The sequence below is a fragment of the Rhinoderma darwinii genome, chromosome 4 (genome assembly GCF_050947455.1).
Source record: "Rhinoderma darwinii isolate aRhiDar2 chromosome 4, aRhiDar2.hap1, whole genome shotgun sequence".
NCBI lineage: Eukaryota > Metazoa > Chordata > Amphibia > Anura > Rhinodermatidae > Rhinoderma > Rhinoderma darwinii.
In genome coordinates, this window is record NC_134690.1 from 131,926,114 (window position 1) to 131,953,250 (window position 27,137).

At 38.7% G+C, this 27,137-nt stretch overlaps 1 protein-coding gene across 1 annotated transcript in view; it reads right to left on the reverse strand.

The window, feature by feature from the left end:
• SI (sucrase-isomaltase) overlaps positions 1 to 26,597 on the reverse strand; it is a 210,546-nt gene extending 183,949 nt beyond the window's left edge. The window contains 9 exon segments of the mRNA XM_075863657.1: positions 653 to 778; positions 1,196 to 1,308; positions 3,973 to 4,072; positions 7,368 to 7,539; positions 8,147 to 8,301; positions 10,381 to 10,490; positions 25,122 to 25,242; positions 25,893 to 25,978; positions 26,465 to 26,597. Of these exon segments, the coding sequence (XP_075719772.1) occupies positions 653 to 778; positions 1,196 to 1,308; positions 3,973 to 4,072; positions 7,368 to 7,539; positions 8,147 to 8,301; positions 10,381 to 10,490; positions 25,122 to 25,242; positions 25,893 to 25,978; positions 26,465 to 26,597 (1,116 nt within the window).
• Between the last annotated feature and the right edge of the window lie 540 nt (positions 26,598 to 27,137).

A 27,137-nucleotide genomic window follows, 5' to 3' on the forward strand; every position in this document is an offset into this window, starting at 1 on the left:
TGACACTATCCAATCAGGTGCGGACAGTCTCACAGGAGCTTCTGCTATGTGATCTCTCTCTGCTGCTTGTGTTTGTGTGCGCACGCGCTCTCCTCCTCTCTCCAGCTACTGTCAGCAATAATGAGAAGCAATCACACAGCAGAAGCCGCACCGACACTGTCTGCAGCTGATTGGACAGTGGCAGAGCTCTACAGGGTCTAATTTACATATTGGGCGCCAATTATAATGGCACCGATATCTCCAGAACGGTGGCGACTACACAGGGTCCCCCAAGGTAGTCCCCCAAGGTCTGTGCAGCAGTGCCTATAAGATGGTGCACTGAGCTGCACATGTCTGGGGTAGTGAAAGGTTTTCTTTAAGGGATAGGAATAGGGTTGTAGGGCAAAAATGTCAGTCATCCTGTTTTATGGTAGGCTGTGGTGGCATATACCATTACTTTCAGGCTGTACATTTGTTTATGTGTATTTGTTGTTTGTGTATTCTATGCATGCCACTGTTTAGAAATATAATATTTAATTTGCAAGATACTACATTCAAATAATTATTCTCGCAGATTCTAGCAAATTTCTATTTCAAAGTTATAAAATATTTGGAATAGTTAAGAAACTGCTCTGTGCATTCTGCAGCAACATGTGCCAAATTTTCTACTTACATATGGTATTTTAATGGCTCTGTTCGTCTCAACCACGCCCATTACTTCATCAAGTGATTTGTAACCCCATCGGCTGAGATGGAACCCAAGAGTCCAATATGCTGGCATGTATGGTCTTCCAATAAACTAAAATGAAATGATGACATAGAATAAGAATTATGTCAGTTACAAATGATTCGCCACTTATACAGTTACTATTACATCTATCAGGTCCGTCTTCATCCATATTCCTATACCTGGATGTCGAATCATAGTTACGATATGTAAAGGGGAAGGGAGTATCTGTTAAAAGTTGCCCAAAAATAAAGAAATGAAAGGAAAAAAAGCATCTAGTCGTTATGGGTAATACAAAATGTATTGCTGTTTTATTTAAGGCTCAACTAAAGGGATTAACTTCTACAATTAGGAAAGATTAAGAAAATAAAAGAGGAATTTTTTTCATCTCCTCTAAATTCTGGACTGTTCTATGCGGTGTTAACAGATGCTTTATTGTGTGATCACTCCCAAACAGTCACCAAGGTTAAAGCCAAAAGCAATGCAGACCTCTAGATATTCCATAACAACTTCTTCTGGATTGTTGCCAATAAATACATAAAAGTCCAGGATCCCTCCAATGGTTCTATAAGTTATTGCTGGCGCAGGCTGAATTATCACTTCTGTAATGTGAAATTTAGTAAGAGATATGAAATATTAATGATAATAATATAATAATAATAATAATAATAATAATTAGCTGTATAACTATATATATATATATATATATATATATATATATAATAAAATATGTTATATTGTATTACAAATGTAATCACAAACCCCTTAATGACGTGGCCTAGTTTGGGCCTTAAGGCTCAGAGCCCATTTTTCAAATCTGACATGTGTAAATTTATGTTGTAATAAATCTGGAATGCATATAACTATCTAAGCGATTTTGAGATTGTTTTCTCGTGACACATTGGACTTGATGTTAGTGGTTACATTTTGTCAATATATTCACTGTTTAATTGTAAAAAATAGCAAAATTTAGGGAAGATTTGTAAAAAAATAATTCTGAATTTAAATGTATTTGCTTGTAAGAAGGATGGTTCTAGCACCCAAAATAGTTACTATTTCACATATCCCATATGTCTACTATATGTTGGCATCATTTTTTGAACATTATTTTATTTTCTGGGACGTCACACGGCTTAGAACATAAACAGCAATTTCTCATATTTTGAAGACAATTTCGAAAGCCTTTTTTTAAGTACCAGTTCAGTTGTGAAGTGGCTTTGAGGAGCCTGTATATTAGAAAGCCCCATAAATCACCCAATTTTAAAAACTAGACCCCTAAAAGTATTCAAAACAGCATTTATAAAGTTTCTTAACCCTTTAGGCATTTCACAGGAATTTAAAGCAAAGTAGAGGTGAAATTTACAAATTTCATTTATTTTGCAGAAAATCCTTTTCATTCCATTTTTATTTCAGTAAAATAGAAGGTTTTACCAGAGAAACACAACTCAATATTTATTGTCCAGATTCTGCAGTTTTTAGAAATATCCCACATGTGGCCCTAGTGTGCTAAGGGACTGAAACACAGGCCTCAGAAGCAAAGGAGCACCTAGTGGATTTTGAGGCCTCCTTATTATTAGAATATATTTTAGGCACCATGTCTGGTTTGAAGAGCTCTTGTGGTGCCAAAACAGTGTAAACCCCCAAAAGTGACCCCATTTGGCAAACTACACCCCACAAGGAACTTATTGAGGGGTAAAGTAAGCATTTACACCATACTTTGTTTTGCTGCATTTTGTGGAATTAGGCTGTGAAATTGAAAATCACATATTTTTCCGATAAAAGGTACAAATTCTTAATTTTTACAATGAATAAAGGAGAAAAAACACCCCAACATTTGAAAAGCAATTTCTTCTGATTACTGCAATACCCCATCTGTGCTCATAAACTGCTGGTTGAACAAACGGCAGGGCTCAGAAAGGCAGGAGCACTATTTGGCATATAGATTTAGCTGGATTGGTTTCTGGGCATCATGTCGCATTTGCAGAGCTTCTGAGGTACCAGTACAGGGGAAACCCCTTAAAAGTGACCCCAATTTTTTAAGAGGCCTGGTGACTAACAAAACAGCATTACTACTATTGTTTTGTATTCCTTTTTTTTTTTTACATTATTCACCGTGCGCTATAACTGACATTTTCACTTCATTTTGCGGAGCGATGCGATTACGGCGATACAATATGTTTATAGTTTTTTTTATGTCTTATGGCATTTGCATGATAAAATAATTTATATAAAAAAGAGTTACTTTTATTGTTGCCATATTCTAAGAGTCATAACTTTTTTATTTTTCTATCAAGAAAGCTGTGCGAGGGCTTGGTTTTTGAGTAACAAACTGTAGTTTCGATGAGTACTGTTTATGGGTACAAGCAACTTTTTGATCTATTTTTATTCCATTTTTGGAAGGTCAAGTGACCAAAAAAATGTGATTCTGGTATGGTTTATTATTCTTTTCTTTTATGGCGTTCACCATACGGAATGAATAAAGACTTTTGTAGTTCAGGTCGTTATGGACATGGCGATACAAATTATGTATAGTTTATTTATTTATTTAATTGATATTTTTAATAATAAAGGACTGCTAAGGGAAAAAGGGGATTTTTACTTGTAATACGTTAAAACTTTTATTTTTACACAACTTTTTTTATTTTATTTGTTTGTCCTATTGGGGGACTTGAATGCAGGAGGCTGTGATCGCAATTCTAATACACATTTACTACATGCATAGAGCAGTATATTAGAGCTGTCAGCTACTCTCTGACAGCAAGCATAATGGGACCTGACTTTGGCTTCCGTAGATGGCATAGCTGGAGCCATTGTTAGGCCTCCGGTTGCCATAGTGATAATGTGTGGAACGTCAATGGTGCTTTAACCCCCTAAAAAGCCGCTATTGCTATTGAAAGCTGCTTTCAAGGGGTTAATCGATGGGGACCACGCGATCGGTACAAGACAGCAGTTGTCACAGCTCATAAAAGAAAAGCTGATCACTGAGGTACCAACCAGTCTTCATTTTCAGAAGGGGCTGTCATGGTGAGACCCCCTTTAATTTAAAAATGTATTTGATTGGATATTAATTTGTGATTATATTCAATGTAATATATTTTGCCAATAGACAGTACATGCCATTATTGCAATAAATGCTACAACAAATAACTAATGATAAGTTGCATAGACAGCATAAGAATTTAATACCTTTAGTAATAAACACTAAAGTGTATTTAATGTTGTAGAGATTGAGATCATGATTAAAGAATTAAACAGAAAATACTTGCCCATTGCGTTGCTGTTCATTAAAAAGACACCAAATGATGCTCCTGTTTCATCCTCCAAACACAGGAAAAATGTCTGCGCACCATATAAGTTAAATCCATCCTGCCGAATAAACAGCATTAGCAGCACATTTCAGTAATTACATGCAGGAGATACAATCCTTGGTTGATTCACAATGAGGGAGATTTATCGAATATCTTAAGAGTTGATGCCGCAAGTGGCATAATAAATATGGTGCACCTTACTAGTCAGTTAGACATATTTGCTCCTTCTTACACCATTTTGTGACTGTAGTACATATCTAACAATGTTCTGCACTATAAATGACACATATCTTTAATACAATTAATACATTTTTTTAGAAACTGTCAAGGTAAATGTTCAAAGTTTCAAAAACACAAATTTGTTGCAGGCCATGAGCTTAAATTTCATTGGCACAATTTATTACAACATTTTGGAGAGTTTTGCTTAGTAAGGGCACATTCAGACATGGCGGAATTTCTGTTGAATTCCGCTGCGGACAGTCCGCAGTGAAATTCTGCAGCAGCCGTTTTTTTACATTTCTTTCTATACATTTCTAGGAAACTTAGTTCAGACATTGCAGAAAATAATTGTGTGGAAATTAGGCTGCGGTGCAGAATTTTCCCTCCGCAGCATGCTCATTACATTGCGGAGCAAAAGCGGAATTTCACGGCGGATTTCAGCCTTTGCAATGCAAAAACTGAAATCTGTGGCAAGTCCGCTGTGATATCTGCAACGTCTGAATCACCTGTCAAATATGCAAATGTTGGTGCAGATTCGTTGCGTAATTGCCCCAAATCTGCACCAACATTTGCAGCGGAAAAATTCTGCCACGTCTGAACATGGCCTAAATCTCCCTTATTATTCTAGCATTCTAATAAGAGATGAGCGAGCAGATTTGCCAATTTCTATGGATTTGGACCCATGCACTGGCCAGGTAATTCTGGATAATTTTTGATCCAAAATTACATGTTATTAAGAAGCCATTGTAAGTCTGTGCACGCAACCATTCATAATATTCCATCTTGGTTTATTTAAAAATTTTCACCAAGTCAGAAAGAACCATGTTCCATGCCTCTCTACCTCATATATAACTTACAGCTGTGGACTCTCTAAGTCAGTGTCTGTTTGTACAGTGAGAGTCTGGAACAGTGAAGGAGAGAAATATTTAAAAGAAGTAAAAAAAATATAGGTACTGACCAAATTTCAGAACAAAATGTAAAATCGTATTGATAACAATTGAAGGGGAGGTCAAAAAAGTCAACGTGGCCAAATTTTGGCATTGACTTCCAAGGAGAATACAGCTGTATGTTAACAAGCAAATCTGTTCTGGCTCCGTTGCCTAATATTATCTCCATATTAGCTTCCTGAAACAATAAAACTTCCTAAAAAGGTTTGCTTTACTTCTTCCTGCTCTGTATGGCACCATATTATGGAGACGTTCTTGACTTCATGCACAATCTGACATCAATGTTTGTATTAAATCGGAGGCATACGAAGTGATGAAGAAATATAATCAGTATAGCTTTTTCTACATAATCAATTGCCAGCATAATATCTCTCTGCCATATATATATATATATATATATATATATATATATATATATATATATATATATATACACAATTGTAAGGCTTGAAAATACTTCCATTGAGGAAGTGAAACGCTGCATCTGTTGGGTGAATAAACGTCACTTTTTTTCCTTGAGTGCTGCTTCCATGCTCTTATCTTCTTGTTTTATATATATATATATATAGGCTTGATAAAGATCCTATTGTAGGATTGAAACGTTGCTGTTAGTTTGGATTGAATAAACCACCATTTTTTTCATGTTGGAGTGCTGCAAATTTTCTTCTGCTATATATTTATATATATATATATATATATATATATATATACATATATATCTTATCTTTCTCTCTCTCTCTTCTGGAATGTCGTGAGGTCTTAGTAAGATGAAGAAGGAATCTTTATCAATTATGTCCGCTGCTTCTTTCTCCTTTCAGAAGAATAGCGGTGGAGGTCACACTGAGATAATATTTGAGTTTGCTTTAAATTGACTAGATGTTTGGACAACATTAACTTGTAAATAAGAATGATGTGTTGTAAGTACGCAATTCATCTTGGGCAATGACTTGTAAGGTATTTCCTTGACGGCACTTATCCAGAAAAGACCTTTAAAAGGTTAATCTAAAATTTAACCTTTAGGTCTTCTGTCTAAATGCTTGAGAGGAACTTTCATATTTCTTACGTCTTTATCTCTCTCATTATTGTAAGTTTTCTTTCTTAAAAAAGCTTTCATTTAATTTCACTGTGCGATAAGACCGTTTGTTTAAGATATCCTTATGAGAAGGGACTGATAGAAATATTTTTCCCAGTTGTACACAGCCTTAAAGTGACCCTTCAGGCTTAGGAAAAAGTTATCCATGTGATGGGGTATATGGAGTAATATTAACTGGTGCCCTCCAGTTGCCCCGTGGCTCCGCATTTTAGAGTCCCCTCTGTGCTGTCTCAAAATGTTCACAGTGCTTCACAGACTGAGTCTAAGACACTCCCTCTGTTCATGGATTGGACAGAACTGCTCACGCGAGCAGCTCTGGCCAATCCAAAAACAGTGGGAGTGTCCCAGACTCGTAGTCTAAGAAATGCTACATCCATTTTGGGACAGCACAAAGGGGACTCTAAAATGTCGGATCCACAGCAAGAGTGGCACAACTGAAGGGCACCAGGTAATATTACTCCATATAACCCATCATATTTAAAATTATGTCCTGGGACCAGAGGATTCCTTTAATATGCTCTTGTGCATAGGTCTGTATGACTGACATTGTCACCAAGCAATTTTGCAGAATAGATGGAGACAATCTGATGATATAACACCAGCAATTTTTCACCATTGTAAAGATGGGCATCACTTCCAAGTATAGAAGAGAGAAGAATTAAGGAGAGGGCTGATAACTGAACTTTGAATATTTGGTTTTCCTTACATATCAAGCTTGAGACTTGCATCATAGCAAATAGTGTGTTCTTTGTTATCACTGAATAATCCCAAATTACCTAAACCTCTTAATGCTATTTATTTAATTACACTTCTCAAATAATTTCTCCAGACTGGAGTTTTCATTTCACTGTGCAATAATTAGATATATATAATTTATCCTATAATGGTTTTACAAGCTTTAATATACAGTAAGCCCTTCTTAGACTTTTGTTTATAATTACTTATTGAAAGCTGCGCATTTTCAGAGTTGCTCAGGTACATTGCTTTGCTTATAATTACTAAATGCAGCTTATATGTAAAACCGCGATACTGTAAACATGAGGGGTAATGAGCTTGTTATCATTAAAAAAGGGATTATAATAATAAGCACTTACTCCGTTGGGAAACCAATCTCTGGTAAATATAGGCCACGTTCTCCAGTTCATATCATGTTTATATTGCCGGTGGATTTGTTCGCCTAAGCCATAAATATTGCTGCTAGGCAGTTTGATGGACAATTGTAAGAACTGGTCAGCATAAATGAGTGGTCCAATGGTAGTATCAAATCTGGTGGATCAAGAAATATGTTACTCTATGTAAATTCTGAGTATGGGATGATATTGTACCAATTACAAGAATAATATAACAATACTATAAACTACATTAATTTATTTGATACATAATTAAAATGGGAATGTTTACATGGATTATCTCATCATATATAAATATGAAAACTGCTCCCTAGAACTCCAGTAAACAGTCAATGCAGGAAAAATGTAAAATTACATGGCGGTCATTCAGATAAATGGCCAGTTATATAATACATTCGCGGATCGAGTCAGCCAGAGCGACAGATGCTGCTTGTTACCATATAGAACACAAAAGCACAAATACGCAGCACTCTCCGCAAAATGTAAGGGCGGTATTGCACATTACCAGTAGAGCGGAACATTTCCTGAATCAGATCCAGATCAAGCCACAGAAGCAACAGCAAACAGACTACTTTTTCAAATATCAGAAACTTGCAGGTTTATAAACTACCACAATTGAACATGCGACATTTTGGCAATCTTTTTCAAGCTTAAAAAGGCTTTGTTGCGTCGAAACTTTGTATGTTCACATGTGGTGGTAGATAATTTGAATACACAACTTTAAAAAATAAACTGGTGCTTACAGGACTCTAGCTTTCGGTGATTTTCTTGAAACTTTAATTCCAAAAGAGCTTTTTACCAGTTCAACATTATAATTTGGATTTGGTTCTGCTGTTCCAGTAAAATCTTTCACATGTTCATGGGGGACTTCAAATCTTTGCTTTTTAGGATCTGTGATCTATAGGAATAAAATGTGTCAAAACATAATAGAGACAGAATTTTGCAACTTAACAAACTAAACCTTTTAGTAACAAGGCTATTTTGGCGTTAAGACCTGCAGAGATGTTTTTGTTCAGAAAGCCAAAACATTTTTATTTTTCGGTTGATATAGCTATAAGGGCACTTTTTGGGGGCGAGATGGGTTTTATTTTTCATTGACAACCCCACTGTTGTTTTTTGCGTTTATTTAGGTCGTTTACATAACATGGACTTTTTTGGGTCAGTTTCTAGGTAACCACACCTCTCTGAGAAGAGCCTGAGTAGAGCCGAAAGTTATCCCATTAAACCTAAAGAGGCACTGGGCTCGGCTGAGCGTTTCTGCCCCTTTATTTCAGCAATTGGTGGGGTCTCAGCAATCCACTGATCAAAACTTCTGACAGGTTACTATGACATGTCAAAAGTTTTATGAAACGACAGTTACTCTTTGATTTTTTTTTTTACTGAACAGATTCTTTTTTTATTTTTTTTTAGGTAAACGTTATTAACATTTATTTTATTATTTATTTTGTCCCACTAGGGGACGTCACAATACGAACTTCTGAACTCTGATATATTGCTTTACATACAGTACTTACGTAGTATACCAAAGCATTATAGCCTGTCAGCAGTAAATGGATAGGCAATCCTTTCAGGCCGTGCCTTTGTCATGGCTGTCAGGGCAACCCTCTCCCTCTGTCTAACTACTTAGATGCAGCAGTCGCTATTGAGCATGGCATCTATGGCGAGAATTATCTCTGACCCCAGCCATTATAAAAGGAGCCCAGCTGTCAGTCAACACATCTGTGCCCATGCGAACCCCATGATGTAACTGTACATCTTGTTGGTTTAAAGGGGTTTTCCACAACCGGACAACTGATGAAATATCCACAGGATAGGTCATCAGTATTTGATAATATGAGGGTCTAACACCCGGACCCCGCACCGATCAGCCACTCCATCTGCCTCCAGGCGCCAGATGTTTTGAACAGTATGCAGTAGTTGAAGACGGAAGCAGGTGGCTTGTGTCATGGAATAGCGGCCGAGCTGCAGTACTGCAGCACTGCTCCTATTCAAGTGAATAGGAACAGAGCTGCAGTTCTGCAGAAAGGCCGCTATGCAGTGGTCGGAGCCATCAACATCCGGCTCCAACTACTGCATACCGCTCAAAACATCCGACGCCCGGAGGCAGATGGAGCGGCTCATCGGTGCAGAGTCCGGGTATCGGACCCGCTCCGATAATATAATGATGACCAATCCTGTGGATAGGTCATCAGTTGTCCAGTTGTGGAAAACCCCTTTATAGGGGTTGACACAAGATTAAATGTTATCCCCTAACCACAGGATAGGTGATAACAAGAACAGGGTCCTGTCCCTTCGAATGAATGGAGCAGCAGGTGCCGCTCCATTCACTGTCTATGGGACTGCCGGAGATAGACGAGTACAGCGCTCGGCTATCACCTCCAGTGCAATAGAGAATAAATGGAGCATCAATCAGTGGACCGGGACCCTAATTCTCATAATCAGGGGGGTCCCAGCGGTCAGACCCCCGCTAATCAGCATCTTATCACTTGTCCTGTGGTTAGGGGATAACATTTAATCTTGGGCCAACCCCTTTAATGAAGCCAATCGATGACGTACAGTTACATCATGAAGTCTTAAAGAGTTAAAGGGTTTTCTCATAATGACAAGCAAGCTATGCTGTTTCTGTAGCTCCAAAATTCCGGAAACAGCATAGCTCGCTGTGCTACGCTGCCTTCATAACTCCCATTCACTTCTATGGGAGCTCCAGAAACTCTGTAGCAAAATGCACTTGGCTGTTTCTGGTAAAGCTAGTCACCTCGTAATTCAGTGGCAGGAGCCCAGTGACAGCTGCAGAAAGTAGGAAAGGGGTCATGGGGCCCCGTTTGAGAGATAGGTGCGGATCACAGAGGTAGAACGCACAACTATCAGACATTTATGGCATATTCTGTGGATATTCCATAAATGTCCGAGGTGGAAACATCTCTTTTGTATTTGTGTTTTTTCTATAGGTTTTTTATTACATATGAGGAAAACAAACCTTGAACCGAAATCGATTTTTGGATTGTATTTCAGCAGTCAGGTCTAAATCTTCAATGTCGCCCCCAAACAAAGTAGGAGAATTCACTCTTTTCAGATCAGCTCTAAATCCTGCAGGCAAATAAGGAATAACTTTGCTTTAACACTTTCCAATTTAAAAAAGATGAGCATTATATTATAAACATAGCTATCGTTGTAGTCATAAAGAAATGCAGGACAAGGTTTACTCGAGCTTGCATGCTACATATATTAAGTTTCTGTTTATGCTTATTACCTATATCTATATCTAAGAACATTATTAGGGCTCGTCCACACGTAGTGGAATTGCTGTGTATTTTCCGTCCGAAATTGCGGATGGAAAATACACACCAGAATACAATAGCAGCAAAGTGGGTGAGATTTAAGAAATCTTGTGCTTTGCGAGTGCGTGAATAACACATGCCCCTCGCAAAGCACACTGATGCATAACGGACCGGATTCACGTGTGTTTTTCATGCATGTGATTCTGATACTCTCGTGTGAATGTAGCCTTAATGACACGTTTAATGCATACGTCGCTCATAGACTATAATGGTGTCTGTTTAGCATATATGTAATTTAAGGCTACATTCACACGAGCGTATCAGATTTTTCACGCACCCATTGACTTCAATGGGCGATAGGTGCATGAAAAATGCACCAATATAGGACATACAGTGAGTTTTACGCAATGGACACACGCTGCGTGAAAACTCCTGCATGTGTGAATGGACCCATTGAAATCAATGGGTCAGTGTGCTGTGCGTGATTTTCATCCACAGCACACGGACGAGTTTTCCGCTCGTCTGAATGAGTCCTTAGGCTAATGAAAGCCCATGACATATACCATAATTTTTGGACTATAAAAGGCACTTTTTAGCAAGAATAAATCTTGCTAAAAAGTGCCTGTGTCTTATAGTCGACAGTCGAGGGGCCCAGCTGCGCAAGACCCCCCTTCCTTAATCCCTTCCCGACCCATGATGTGCCGGCCTGTCATGGAGCTGACACACTGCTCTAACGACCAGGAACAGCGATTGCGCTGTTCCTGGCCATTTAACTAGTTAAAGCGGTTTTCACATGAGGGACATTTTTGACATATCCACTCTAGAATGGGGCCTCCTAAATCCCGTTCCAGCTTTTTTGTGCTCCTGCTGCCTCTCGGCCACTTACTGATTACATTGTCGGGAGTCACGGAAACAGCGTAACTCGCTGAGCTACACAGTTTCCGTAACTCCCGTAGAACTGAATACGGAAAACAGTGTAGCTCGCATGCTACGCTGCTTCCGTAACTGCCATTCACTACTTTGGAAGTTATGAAAATAGCGTAGTTCAGCGAGTTACGCTGTTTCCGTAACTCCCAACCATGTAATCAGGAAGTGGCTGGTGGTCACCGTGAGCACAGAAAGCCAATTTTTGCATGGTGAGCTGTAGTTTTTACCAATAACATTTTGGGGTACATGCAACTTTTTTTTTATCACATTTTATTCCATTTCTTTGGAGAGCTAAGCAATTTGCATGTGTTATATCTTTTTTTTTACAGCGTTCACCGAGTGAGTTAAACAATGCTATATTGTGAAAGCAATTTAATATTTTTTTTTGGAACATTAAAAAAAACTGTTTCTTATTAGTCACCCTAGGGGACTTGAACCAGCAATCATTGGATTGATTGCATTATGTACTGCAATACTAATGCATTGCAGTATATCGCTATACTGAAAGTCTCCTTTGCAGGGCTTCAAAGGAGTACAAAGATGGAAGACCTGGGGGACTTCATTACCATCGGCACCCCTGATCACGTCGCGTGGGGGCTGATGGCACATCGGAGGGGGCGCCCCCTGATTCTAACAATTTAAATGCTGCGGTTGCGATTGACCGCAGCATTTAAGATGTTAAACATAAACGAGTGGAGGCAAAGTGATCTTAGATTACACCTGTTGCAGTGAGGTGCCGGCTGTATTACACAGTATGGAACGTGCTCAGCCCATGAGCCTGCTCCATACTTCCCCTTAAAGGCTACCATGTACATGTACGTGGTATGTCGTTAAGGGGTTAATTTAAATCCTGGTTCAGCTGCCTTCTAATACAGAATTCATGGACAAGATGTTGCTCATATAAATCTAATAGTGTCACCAAAAATTGGCATTTTGTTCTGCGTCAAGTATTTATACAGCAGCGTTATATATCAGTCTGTGTCCAAGTCCAATTTCAGTTCAAATAAATAGATTTTCATTTAAATCCTGGTGCTAATAACTTGCCGCTGCCTGCTGATATCTGATATACAGACGTCACCCATTGTTTTGCATATATGTAAATGCTTATAGTGGCACCAAAATGTTACATATTGTTCTGCGTCCAATGCATCTAACAATAATATAAACAAGAAGCAACAATATAGTTGCACTTTTAGTAGATTGACTGTGACTGATTTTTTTACTTTATGATTATAGAGAGGCCTCTTGGTCAGAATTACCAGCGCAGGCTCAGCGGTGCCCCATATAAAAACAAAATGTCTGATAAAATATAGAGTGGCAATGAACAGGGTAATGCAAGAGGAAAAACATATGAAGAAATTGAGAACAAAGAGTCACAGAGCTACATATATTATCAAAAGTAAATTTTATTAGAAATATATAAACATATATCATACATAGTAAAAACAAGCGAGGTTTCTAAAAAGAAGAAAGTTATATATGGACCACTCGAAATACTATGGAATCGCAGTAATGGTGCCAATGCACCACCAGATTATAGGGTATGGTGTACACATACACCTAAACATAGGGACATGGTAGCGGTAGACTATGATGACAAATATAAGATCATGTAATCAGCAAGAAAAATAGTAATGATACATAATCCATATCAACTGCTGTCCAATATGTAACATGACCACAATCTCATGTACCGCATATGTAAAGTATCTGAATAGACAATCACAACCACATGTGTTCCGAGAGAGGACCTCGGTGTCATATATCCAAAAAGAATATGGTCTGAATGTACCCAAAGGTGAAAGGCACTTCCAATCTGGAATCAACCAGAAGAGGTTAAGTGTCTCGGATCTTACCCATAAGTGTGGTGAGCCTGCGATCCACGTGGTCCATGTAACAGAGAAATAACACCCCAACGCGCGTTTCGCTGTTCTAGCTTCCTCAGGGGGTATAAACTCAACTGTATCCTGTCCTCCTTATATATTGTCCCTCATCATGCAAATTCCAAAGTTCCGTGTGAATTCACTTCCTTGTTGGTCCACGGCGCATGCGCGGGATAATGTCAAAGGTCACAGTATCCCGATCACCTGTCGTCACATCGCTAGTGCGCCCGCGCGCCTCCACAGACGCGTCTCCATGGAGACAGCGCAAGCGCACATACGACATATTGACGAAAGGGGACCGAGAAACGGGCCCGACATCCCTATCGCATGCGCTACCCCAATGTAAGGTAAGTGTCTAACGCCTATATGTGTAGCTGTCTCAACTCATGCTCCATGGCATTCCTCTGGGTACATTCAGACTCTATATTCCCCCTACGATGTACACAGAGACAAAATAAAATATCACGATACCATGGTGCATAATACAGACATAGAAACGGAAATAAAAATAAATATAAATATAAAAATAATAAAATAAAATAATGGTGAGAATTTAATAAATATTACAAAATATATAAGTATATAAATAAGTGACGAGTGATAGTAATATTGCACGTATTTATAATATTCATCCAAGGTCTTTAAAGGATTCATGATAGAAAAATACGTATTAGGCAAAGTCTTAACAGTGCTAAAATGAAGAAAATTGTGAATAATCAATTGTATATATTAAATATACTGTAGGTGAGACGAAGCATAATTTATAACAGAGTGAAAAGAGAAAGAAATGTGAAAAAGTGAAAAGTGCTGAAGTGAAAAAATGCCTTAATATAATTTATTAATAAGTATCAGGCAAAGAGCATGAAATCGATGCTACACACAACAGCAAGGGCATAATACGCCCATTCGCCATAAAATGGGAACATATATGTGGAGAACAACCTGAAAAAAATGATAATCGTGAAATCAATAAAATTACACGGTTAGGAACGAGGGAAAAAGAGAATATTGCATTAATGTTAAAATAGTAACATCATCAAAAAGGCATGCAACCTATTTATAACAAACAGAATCAGTGTTTAGATCTAGGTGCTGAATGTTCATTCTCTCAACAATGTATCAATCTGTACTGAATCGGATATTCGTTTTCCAACAATCGCCAGTAATATCACAGCCGTCCGAGAAAAGCACCTCACCATTGGAGAAAATTGTCTGATAAAATATAGAGTGGCAATGAACAGGGTAATGCAAGAGGAAAAACATAATCTGCCAGTAAGTATGTGGGTGGCCACAGCGCAAGAAGCAGCAGCATTGTCGGCACCAGTCATCCGGCCAGAAGAAGCAGGCTAGTTGCCGTTTGCTTCGGTAGGCATATTATTGTGATGGAAGCGGATGACATTTTGTACTGGATGGCTTACTCATCATTTTAGTCACAGGAGGATGATGTTACCTCTAACACTGTGACTTAAGGCTTCGTTCACATCTGCATCAGGGCTCCGTTCCATCTGACTGACACAAATAGAACCCATAGGTTTGTCTCTGTTGTGCAAGGGTTCCGTCGTTTTGGCGGTATGAATACCGTAGTTGACTACGGTATTAATTCCGCCGGAGCGACGGAACCCTTGCGCAACGGAGACAAACAGAAACCATTGACACCGGATCCGTCACCATTGAAATCAATGGTGATGGCAACGGAAACCTATGGTTTCCGTTTGTGTCACTCAGGGCTCCATTCCGACGGAAAAATCAGATGGAAGATCGCAACGGAGACCTGACGTAGATGTGAACGAAGCCTAAGCCAGTGTTCTTTCTATACATAATTTGTGAAAAGGCAAGAAACACCCTATTTCCCAACCACCTCTAAAGAAATTTAAAATGTAACTTTTTTTAATTACTATTCAAAACCACAAAAGAGAACCACACATTGTTAATATAGCCAATGTGAATCTGACAGTAAGTAGCAAGATGCCTAGATTTTAGTATTCAATAGTAAGTGTAAAGGATCTGCCAGGCACAACTTCTGTGTATACGCCCGTAGGTAATCAGTCTGCACCTGAGTCTATGTCTCTGAGACTGACTTCATCTTTCCAAGAGCTATAACCTTCTTATTTTTGTGTCGACATAGCTGTATAAGGTCTTGTTTTTTGCAGGACAAGTTGTATTTTTTAATAGCACCATTTTGAGGTACACATTATTTATTGATTAACTTTTATTAACTTTTTTTGGGGGGGGAATAGAAAAAAATCTGAAATTTCGCCACACTTTTTTGCGTCCTAAATCTACGCCGTTTACCGTGTGGTATAAATAACACAATAAATTTATTCAGCGGGTTGTTACGATTGCAACAATACCAAATTTGTATAGTTTTTGTATGTTTTACTACTTTTACACAGTAAAAACGCTTTTTTTTCGAAATGATTTGTTTTTGTCTCCATATTTGAAGAGCCGTAACGTTTTTATTTTTTCGCCGATGCGGTTGTATGAGGGCTTTTTTTTTGTGGGACGACTTGTAGTTTTTATTGGTACCATTTTGGAGTAGATGCGACTTTTTGATCACTTTTTATTACATTATTTTAAAGTCAGTATTCACAGAAAACAGCAATTTTTCCATAGTTTTTTATTATTTTTTTTACGGCTTTCACCGTGCGGGTTAAATAATGTAATAGATTTATAGTCGGGGTCGTTACGGACGCGGCGATACCAAATATGTGTAACTTTTTAACTTTATTTTGTTTTTTTAATAGTAAAGCAGTTTGTAAGGGGAAAAGCTGGGTTTTTCATTTTTTTCACATTTTTTTTAAAATTAACTTTATTAAACTTTTTTTTCACTTTTTTACTAGTCCCATTAGGGGACTATAATATGCGATTCTGCGATCGCTATTATAATACACTGCAATACTTTTGTATTGCAGTGTATTACTGCCTGTCCGTTTAACACGGACAGGCATCTGCTAGGTCATGCCTCCGGCATGATCTAGCAGGCATTCACTCCAGGCAGCCTGGGGGCCTTTATTAGACCCCCGGCTGCCATTAGAGACACAGACACTCGGCGATCGTATCGCCGGGTGTCGGTGGGAGAGAGAGGGAGCTCCCTCCCTCTCTCCAAAACCACTCAGATGCGGTGCTCGCTATTGAGCACCGCATCTGAGGGGTTAAACGTGTGAGATCGATACTAATATCGATCCCACACGGCAGAGCAGGGACGCTCCCAGCCCTCAGCTGCCTCTAGCAGCTGAAAGCAGGGAGATCTGACATCTCCCTGCTCTGTAAACTTATTCCGATGCCGCAACGTAAAAAGTCTATGGCATCGGAATAAGGCCCGTTAGTGACCGACGTAGAAACACGATGGGCCGGTCACTAACGGGTTAAAAGACGGTCAGCCCCCCCAACATGTTTCGCTATAATGTCAATAATGTTGTCGAGATAAATCATAGTAGATTCAAAGTTAAGATGAGTCTCTGAAAAGTCCTTGGAGCATTCTTTAATCCAAACGGCATCCTGTTAACCCCTTAAGGATGCAGCCTAGTTTGGGCCTTAAGGCTCAGAGCCCATTTTTCAAATCTGACGTATTTCACTTTATTTGGTAATAACTTCAGAATATCTTAAGTTAAGTTACAACTTATACCTATCCAAGCGATTCTGAGATTATATTCTCGCAAGACATTGGGCTTTATGTTAGTGGTAAAATTTGGTCGATATATTCAGTGTTTATTTGTGAAAAATATCAAAATTTAGAGAAAATTTGGAAAAAATGAAATTTTTCTAAATTTAAATGTATCTGCTTGTAAGACAGATGGTTATACCACACAAAATAGTTACTAGTTCATATTTCCCATATGTCTACTATATGTTGGCATCATTTTTTGAACATTCTTTTATTTTTCTAGGACTTTAAACGGCTTAGAACTTAAGCAGCAATTTCTCATATTTTGAATAAAATTTCAAAAGCCTCTTTTTTTAGGTACCAGTTCTGTTCTGAAGTGACTTTGAGGGACCTATATATTAGAAACCCCCATAAAATACCCAATTTTAGAAACTAGACTCCTCAAAGTATTCAAAACAGAATTTATAAAGTTTATTTACTCTTTAGGTGTTTCACATGAATTTAAAGAAAAGTAGAGAAGGTGAAATTTACCAATTTAATTTTTTGTCAGAAAATCCATTTTATACCATTTTTTTCTGTAAAACAGAAAGTTTTACCAGAAAAACACAACTCAATATTTATTGCCCAGATTTTGCAGGTTTTTTTTTTTAAATATCTCACATGTGGCCCTAGTGTGGTAATGGACTAAAGCACCGGCCTCCGAAGCAAAGTAGCACCTAGGGGATTTTGAGGCCTCCTTTTTATTGGGCACCATATCCGGTTTGAAGAGGTCTTGTGGTGCCAAAACAGTGGAAACCCTCAAAAAGTGACCCTATTTAGCAAACTACACCCCTCAAGGAACTTATCAAGGGGTATAGTGGGAATTTAGACCCTACAGGTTTTTTGCTGCATTTTGTGGAATTAGGCTGTGCAATTGAAAATCAAATTTTTCCGCTAAAAGGTAAAACAAAATAATTTTGACAAGGAATAAAGGAGAAAAAGCACCCCAACATTTGTAAATAAATTTCTCCCGATTACGGCAATACCCCATGTGTGGTCATAAATTCCTGGTTGGACAAACGGCAGAGCTTAGAAAGGCAGGAGCACTATTTGGCAAGTAGATTTTGCTGGATTGGTTTCTGGATGCCATGTTGCATTTGCAGAGCTTCTGAGGTACCAGTAAAGGGGAACACCTTAAAAATCACCCCATTTTGGAGACTAGACCCCTTGAGCAATTCACTGTAGTTTTCATGGGGTGCATGCAACTTTTTGATTAGTTTTTATTCTATTTTTTAAGAGGCATGTGACTAAAAAAAACAGCAATTCTACTATTGTTTTTATTCCTTTTTTTACAGCGTTCACCGTGCGCTATAAATGACATATTCACTTTATTCTGCGGGGCGATACGATTACAGCGATACCATATGTTTATCTTTTTTTATGTCTCATGGTATTTGCACAATACAATACTTTTTATAAAAAATCATTTACTTTTTGTTTTTTCATATTCTAAGAGCCATAACTTTTTTATTTTTTCATCAGAAAATCTGTGTGCAGGCTTATTTTTTGCATAACAAACTGTAGTGTCAATCAGTACCATTTCTAAGTACATGCGACTATTTTATTTCTTTTTATTAAATTTTTTGGTAGGTGAAGTGACCAAAAAATTGTTATTCTGGTATGGTTTATTATTATTTTATTTTATGGCGTTCACCGCGCGGGATAGATAACAAAATACTTTTGTAGTTCAGACCGTTACGGACGCAGTGATACCAATTATGTATAGTTTATTTGTTTATTTTATTTATTTTTTAATAATAAGGTACTGATAGGGGAAAAAGGGGGATTTTACTTTTATTACTTTAAAACTTTTATTTTTTTATTTTTACACAACTTTTTTTAACTTTTTTATTTTGTCCAACTAGGAAACTTGAGGGCAGGAGGCTCTGATCGCTATTCTAATACACTGCACTACATGTGTAGTGCAGTGTATTAGAGCTGTCAGCTACTCGCTGACTTTGTCAGGACCCAACTTTCCCATCCCTTGGTTGAACTTGATGGACATGTGTCTTTTTTCAACCGTACAAACTATGTAACGAGGCTTCCGTAGATGGCATAGCCGGAGTCCATTGTTAGGACTCCAGTTTCCATAGTAGCCATCGCCGCCCGCTATCATGTAGCGGGCTGTCGATGGTGGTTTAACCCCTAAGAAGCCGCAATCGCTATTGAACGCGGCTTCTAAGGGGTTAATCGTCGGGGACCACCGTGATCGGTCCCTGCACACTGAGCTGTGATAGTCTGCTGTCGGAAACAGCAGCTATCACAGCTCATGAATGCGCCCGTCGCGAACAGCACAGTGTTTCATCCATGACATACTATTATGTCATGGAGCGCGAAAGATGCAGTTACCATGACATAATAGTAGTGGAGTGTTAAAGGCCCATTGCTGTAATGAAAGCAGTTTTTTCCTTTGTCTGATTTAAACAGCGACACCTGTCAATTTCCACTAGGAAGATCTAAAGTAGTGAAATATTGAGCTTTTCTCGAAGCGGTCAACGATTCTTCCACTCTGGGTAGTGGATATGCATCTCTATAGATGCAAGTATTAAGCATTCTATAATCTATGCAAAATCGAAGACTTTCATCTTTCTTTCTGACCAATACTATAGGAGCTGCCAATGGGCTACTACTTTCTTGAATCACGTTACCCTGTATAATTTAATTTAGAAGTTGCTTCACGTCTTGATTTAAGGCAGGCGATACGTTTCTATAGCGTTCTCGGATAGGGATAGTGTGTATCCTGTGTTCAATGGCATCAGTATATCCATAGTCTTCTTCGTGTTTGGCAAAAATTTGGCAGTGACTTTCTAACAAGATTTTTAGTTTATCTTCTAATTCAGGGTTGGGTGCCGCCTTTTCTAATTGTAATTGTTGCTATAATTCGTTACATTCTTGTTTTTGTTCTGGCATTATTTCTGTTTTTACATCAGTTGTGGGTAATGGGATGATCATTTCTTCAATATCTCCACTCTGGACAACATGTACCTCTGCTAATAAAGTTTTAGGAGGATTAATTATTTCACCATTAGGGCATGACCAGACGTGGCATATTTCTTCCGCCACTGTGTGCATCAATGCCGCACATAATCTGCGTTGCAGATTCTGTTGAGGCTCTGCCTAAAATGGGCAGGAAATTGATGCGGACTAGCCGTTGCGTATTGAGGTGAAAGTACTTCCCTTCTCTCTATCAGTGCAGGATAGAGAGAAGGGACAGCCCTTTCCCTAGTAAAAGAAAATCATACTTACCCGGCCGTTGTCTTGGTGACGCATCCCTCTCTTGACATCCAGCCTGACCTCCCTGGATGACGCGGCAGTCCATCTGACCGATGCAGCCTGTGATTGGCTGCAGCCGTCACTTGGACTGAAACGTCATCCCGGGAGGCCGGACTGGAGGAAGAAGCAGGGAGTTCTCGGTAAGTAGGAACTTCTATTTTTTTTACAGGTTGATGTATATTGTGATCGGAAGTCACTGTCCAGGGTGCTGAAACAGTTACTGCCGATCGTTTAACTCTTTCAGCACCCTGGACAGTGACTATTTACTGATGTCGCCTAGCAATGCTCCCGTAATTACGGGTGCACACACGTAGTCACCCGTAATTACGGGAGCCCCATTGACTTCCTCAGTCTGGCTGTAGACTTAGAAATACATAGGGTCAGCCTGAATGAAGAACTATCATGTTTGTAAAACCAATACGCTACGCAGCACACATAACATCTGCGGACTTCATTGCGTAATTTTGACTCTCCATTGAAGTCAATGGAGAAATTCCACAATGAGTTCGCAACAAGTCCGCTACACGTCCGCAACAGCCAGTGTATGCTGCGGACAACAAATTCCGCACCGCAGCCTATGCTGCGCAGCGGAATTTTCCGCAACGTGTAAACGAACCTCACAAAAAAGCTGTGGAAAGCAATGCAGAAACGTGTACGCTGTGGATTTCCGCAGCGGACTGTCCGCAGCGGAATGCCAAAGAAAATTCCGCCACGTCTGCTCATGCCCTTACTTGGGTTCATTAACCTGACAGAGACTGTTCCTTTTTCTACTTTACATAGGGTACGGTCTACTGCACAGCGTGACTCTGTAGCACTGTTATGGGTTATAGGTTCTACTAGAACTAGTGATTTTTGAAGTTTGTGGTGAGTCCCTATCACTAAGGGCAACGTTATCTCTTGGTGTGCCAATAACTTTATCGGTCTCCTACATGGAGCCTTGACTAGTCCTACTCTACCCTTTATCTGGTCTAATGAATTTTTTGCTCACAAATTATCTGTAGTTGTTGTAATGACTGCTGTGTGCTTTGATTGGGACTTACTTCTTGCCAGTAAACATTTCCAAATTCTTGGAAAAGCTGCCCATTTAGGTCCTGAAGCAAATTCATGCCGAGTAAGACCTCTATTCCAGGCCGAATAGCTTCCTCCACCACAACCACTGCTTTACATGGAAAAAGTCTGCCAAAAATTCCTATGTCCATCCATAGGACTCCTATCACAGGAATCGGCAAATTGTTGGCCGCTGTGAGATTCAACCATGGGTTCTATAACTTATCTGTTTATCCGAACTGAGTGATATATAGTTTCTTTGAGATTGTTGTGAATTTCCGAACCAGTATCTAAATAAACAATCTATGGGAATTCCATTAAAGGTGGCTGTTATAATAGAGCAACGTCCTGCTATAGGTTCACTTCTGCAAATTGGGTCCACCAATTTATATCCCGTGACTCAGGCCGCAGTCACGGATGGAGCTAGTTTAACGGTGTTTGTTCTGGGATGGTAGACTGAGAGGTTTGACAATGTCTCGCAAGATTGTCCACACTGCCAACAGCGTCTCAGACCCATGTCAAAGCTTATTCTCACTTGGGGACGTCTCATTCCCCTCCCATCAGACACTCTAAGTTGTGTCATTTCATCCCGCAACTCTCTTACTATTGAATCTTTCATATCTATGAATATGTCATTTAACTGAGTATTTATTGGTTCTAGTTTACTCGTATTGTTGGTTTCTGTTTTTACTATAACCTGTACAGCTATACTGCCTGAATCCATCTCATCTCGTTGTATATCTATAGCTTCCTTGATTATATCAGCAAAGGAAACGTCACTCTCCACCCGTACAAAGTTTTTTATGGCTCTTTTAAAGGAGCGGCTCCGTAGTCCAGAGATAAATTGGTCTTTTAGCATTTTATCAGCTTCATGCGTCATGAAGCGACTATCTGGATCCTTTTGACACAATCTCTTCCATAATTCTTGTAGATTTACTGAAAACTGTTGTACTGTTTTTCCCTCATGTTGACAACGTGCATAGAAATTCTTTTTAAGGTCGGCTACGGGTTTGGAGTCCCCATGTATGGTCTCTAGTCTTTCTAATATTTCTTTTAGTGAGGATCTCTGTTCTGTGGGCAATACTAATACAGATTTTTGTGCATCACCCTCCAACAAATTTTATGTTAAAGAGGCTCTGTCACCAGATTTTCAAACCCCTATCTCCTATTGCAGCTGATTGGCGCTGCAATGTAGATAACAGTAACGTTTGTGTTTTTTTCAAAAACGAGCATTTTTGGCCAAGTTATGACCATTTTTATATTTATGCAAATTAGCCTTTCTTAAGTACAACTGGGCGTGTTTAAAGTTATGTCCAACTAGGCGTGTATTGTGTGTGTACATCTGGGCGTTTTTACTTGTTTTACTAGCTGGGCGTTGTGAATGGAAGTGTATGATGCTGACGAATCAGCATCATCCACTTCTCTTCGTTACCACCCAGCTTCTGGCAGTGCACAGACACACAGCGTGTCCTCGCGAGATCACGCTGTGACGTCACTCACTTCCTCCCACAGGAGGAACGAGCGAGGACACGCTGTGTGTCTGTGAACTGCCAGAAGCTGGGTGGTAACGAAGAGAAGTGGATGATGCTGATTCGTCAGCATCATACACTTCCATTCACAACGCCCAGCTAGTAAAACAAGTAAAAACGCCCAGATGTACACACACAATAAACGCCCAGTTGGACATAACTTTAAACACGCCCAGTTGTACTTAAGAAAGGCTCATTTGCATAAATATAAAAATGGTCATAAGTTGGCCAAAAATGCACGTTTTAAAAAAATAAATAAACGTTACTGTTATCTACATTGCAGCGCCGATCAGCTGCAATAGGAGATAGGGGTTTGAAAATCTGGTGACAGAGCCTCTTTAAATCTGCCATATGAGCCTCAGGCACTTGATAAATTCTGGCGACTGTCTTTAATCTCTCTGTCCAGAGGTCTATTGGAGGGATGTTTTTACCGTCGTACTTTGGTACACTCATAATAGCGGCCCCCATTGGCATTAGTATAGGGGAAAGTGTTGTAGAAGGGACTGTAAGCTCTTCGGAAGACATGTCTTACACTGCTCACAGCGCCAAATGTGAGCCGAGCAGAGTTTTTTTTTTGTTTAATAAGACAGGCTCAGAATAACAATAGTTAGTATTTATTTCTTCAATAATAATACATTTTCCAATGTCCAACTTATCGTATAACTAATTTTAAAGAGATTATGTACTTCAGTGATATATAGTATATTTTCTTCTCAGAAACATATTTAATATAATAACACTTCAAAGGTTCCTATCCTATTACTTCTCTTCAGAAACCAAACAGTTTTGGTGCTATAACACTGTCCACTCCTATATATATATATATATATATATATATATATATATATATATATATATATATAAATATATATTAAGATTGTGAAATACTCTGTATTTCACCTCAGTCCTTTTATATTCACTCCTTATATCACTCCTAGATATTATTTTTAACTATTGTGTTTACCCTCACCAGAGATCCGGGCCTCACGCATGTGAACTTTCAGTCCTCTTTTTGTGAATCATACAGGGCTTTTTCTGTCTTAAGGCCTGTTCACATCAGCATTGGCTTTCTGTTCTGGGGTTCCTTCGGAGGCTTCCGTCGGGTGAACTCCGAAACGGAAAGTCAAACTGAAACCACAGCTTCCGTTTCCGTCATTATTGATATCAATGGTGACGGAAACATTGCTAATGGTTTCCGTTCGTCACCATTCCGCAAGGTTTCCGTTTTTCCGACGGAATCAATAGCGCAGTCGGAAAGGGAGGACTACTCGATAGCCATGCTTTTAGACCCTCGCTATGAAAGCAAAATGGGGGAATTTTTTTTCTGCTTCCGAAAGGGAGGCAAAATTGCTATATTACCAGAATATGCTCTGTACCCAGCTTGAGGCAACGTTTGCTGTGCAGACACCTGCCGGTTGCATGTCTGACCAGAAGGCCCCTCCCCGCTCCCGGCTGGGTCACTGCTCCACTGCTTCAGACAGAGTTAACACTACAACAATTAGCAGAAGAAGCAGCACCATCAGCAGTTGATACAGTTTGCTGAACAAGATTGAACAGTTTTTTAATCTGCCGGGACAACCTAACGCACACCAGTATATAAATATGCACCGCATGAACAACCAGGTTGAGTCATAGCTAAACTGTTCCCTTTCTCCAGCAGATATACTGAGCGCTGACCCCATGGACTTCTGGGTCAGCAGATTGAACTGGTGGCAGGAAGTGGCCCAGTTTGCCATTCTTGTACTGTCTTGTCCACACTCTAGTGTACTGTCAGAGAGGATATTTAGCGTGATGGGTGGAGTCATCACGCCGAAGGGGAAAAAATTGTCCTCCATAAGTGTTGAAAACATTTTAACTGTGAAAATTAATCAGGCATGGATCCCTGAGAATTTTCACACACCTCCGCCTGATGCCAATGAATAGATCTGCCATTGCTGAAAGTGGGGACTAGCTTTTTGTCTGCGGCCCAATGATTCCACTGCCGCTGTTTGCCTGTCCATCATGTTCCATGCTGTACTGCTGCTGTTGCCCAAAACTAATATCGGGCAATTAGCTAATCTCTAGTAAGAAGGTCTTGGTCTTTATAAATAAAAGGAATGACATGAACTTTTAAACATATTTAAGTTTCTAACTTTTACCTTTTGGGGTTTTTATCTCGGAACCAATAACTTCATATCCATGACTGTTTGAAAAGAAACACCAGGGGGCATTGGTTTCATTAAAAGGGCTCCAGCAGCAGCCTCGTTGTTTGCAGGCTACCTGTGATGACAAAGTAATAAAAAACAAGTAAATTATTAAACCTTAAAATGAAAAGCAGAAGTACTAAAGACATATGGTATATGCACTAGAATTCCACAACAAAATCGCCACATCTGAATGTGGTATTTGTTTTCCATTTGAGGAACTTTTATTCTGGTGTGAATGAGTTTAAGAGGAGGGATTATCTCTGAATAAGTCTCTGGGTTGTAGCCAGTAAATTTCAAAAAATAATCCAGCCAGAAGAAAATGTATGTATTATATAATTCCAAAATGATTAGTATAAAATATACAAAAACATCATTTTGATGACAGATGCTCTTTAAGGAAACTGCTTCTGTGGGAAATAACCCTTGTTATATGGCACCAGACATAGTATCATATGGCGACACATGCACTCCCTACAGCTCCATATTACAGAACGGTAGAGGCCTCTATGTACCGCCATGCAAACTCCTGAATTCAGCAGAATCAAAACATTTTTTGATCAAGATTTGCATTGCATAAACCGTCAGAGGAGCAAAACAAGGGACTAAAGGAACCAACGGAACCCATTGACTTTAAAAGTTTTCCGTCGGGGTGTTCCCTAATAGAGCCTCCAACGCTGATGTGAACATAGCCTTTGTTCTTGAACCATATTTGAGCATGCTCACCTCAGAAGCTACTTGATCTGGAAGACAATCTATTCTTTCTACGTTAGGTGTAACTGAACATTTAGCTTCAAACGGTGGTAATTCTTCTAAAAAGCAAAAAAATGTAAAAATAAATAGAAAGAATATGATTACATTACATTTCGATTTGTAGCTTATTCTAAGCTTCTTTAAATGTATTTAAAAAAAGGTTATAGTTGTGAAGCAAAGTGTATCAGGAGATAAGGGTTCTATCCTCTGAGCTACTAATTTATTAACTTAATCACATCAAAAAGTAAAAACAACAGGGAGAGATTCACTATCTTATTTAAACCACAAACGTAGCATAGTGGAACTGAGATGATTAAAAATTATCATGTAAATCTACATCTGGGAAAAATAATTATGCAAATAAGTTAAACCTAAAAATTCTATGAATATATTCGATAAATCTAATCTTGTTTTGTTTGGGGGTAATAGAGAACACAGACTTATCCTACTTCATGATTACTGTACAATTTGGAGGATTGTTTATGGCATCAATTGTAAAACAGCTGTGTTATAAGACTGTATATAGGTATTTTTTTTATTTTTACCTGCTGGTGTTGACTTGAGTCCTGTTTGTCCTGTTGCAAAAAGTGCAACAAAAACTACCGATATTATTGTCATCATAATAAACAGTACAATGAGAATCATCTCCAAAAAACTAAATTTCCGTTTCTTCCCCATCTGCAAAGAAAAAATAAAAATGTTTTCTTTAAAAACTTCCATCCTCACTTTGTTTAACAAATATAAAAGTTGTATATATTGTTATCAATGCACAACATGTCAGTTGAGGGCTGCATACATTCATACAGCAGTATCATCAAGGATCATAATTTATTTTACTTACACAAATATTGGCATGCAGTTCAGTTTTGGTGGCCAAAGTAGTGTGCATACTGTATATAATAAGGACAGTGATATGGGTAGTAGCATTGTTTTTTCTTACACTACTTTTCACACGTGCTTGAGTTATACAGTGTTCACAGTACTCTGGTATACATTTGTCATAAAAGGCACTTTTGCTTGAAAATCAAAGGTACACCTATATGGTTGTTGTATTCTGTGTTAAAGTTTATTTACGTTGTATATTAATATTTTTACTATTTTTACTAATTGTAACATTTGAGATAAAATAAAATACACAAAATACATAAAATAACAATTTTCTTTTAATGTATTTAATTAATATTTTTTGTTACTTATGCAGACATTTTGATTATTCCA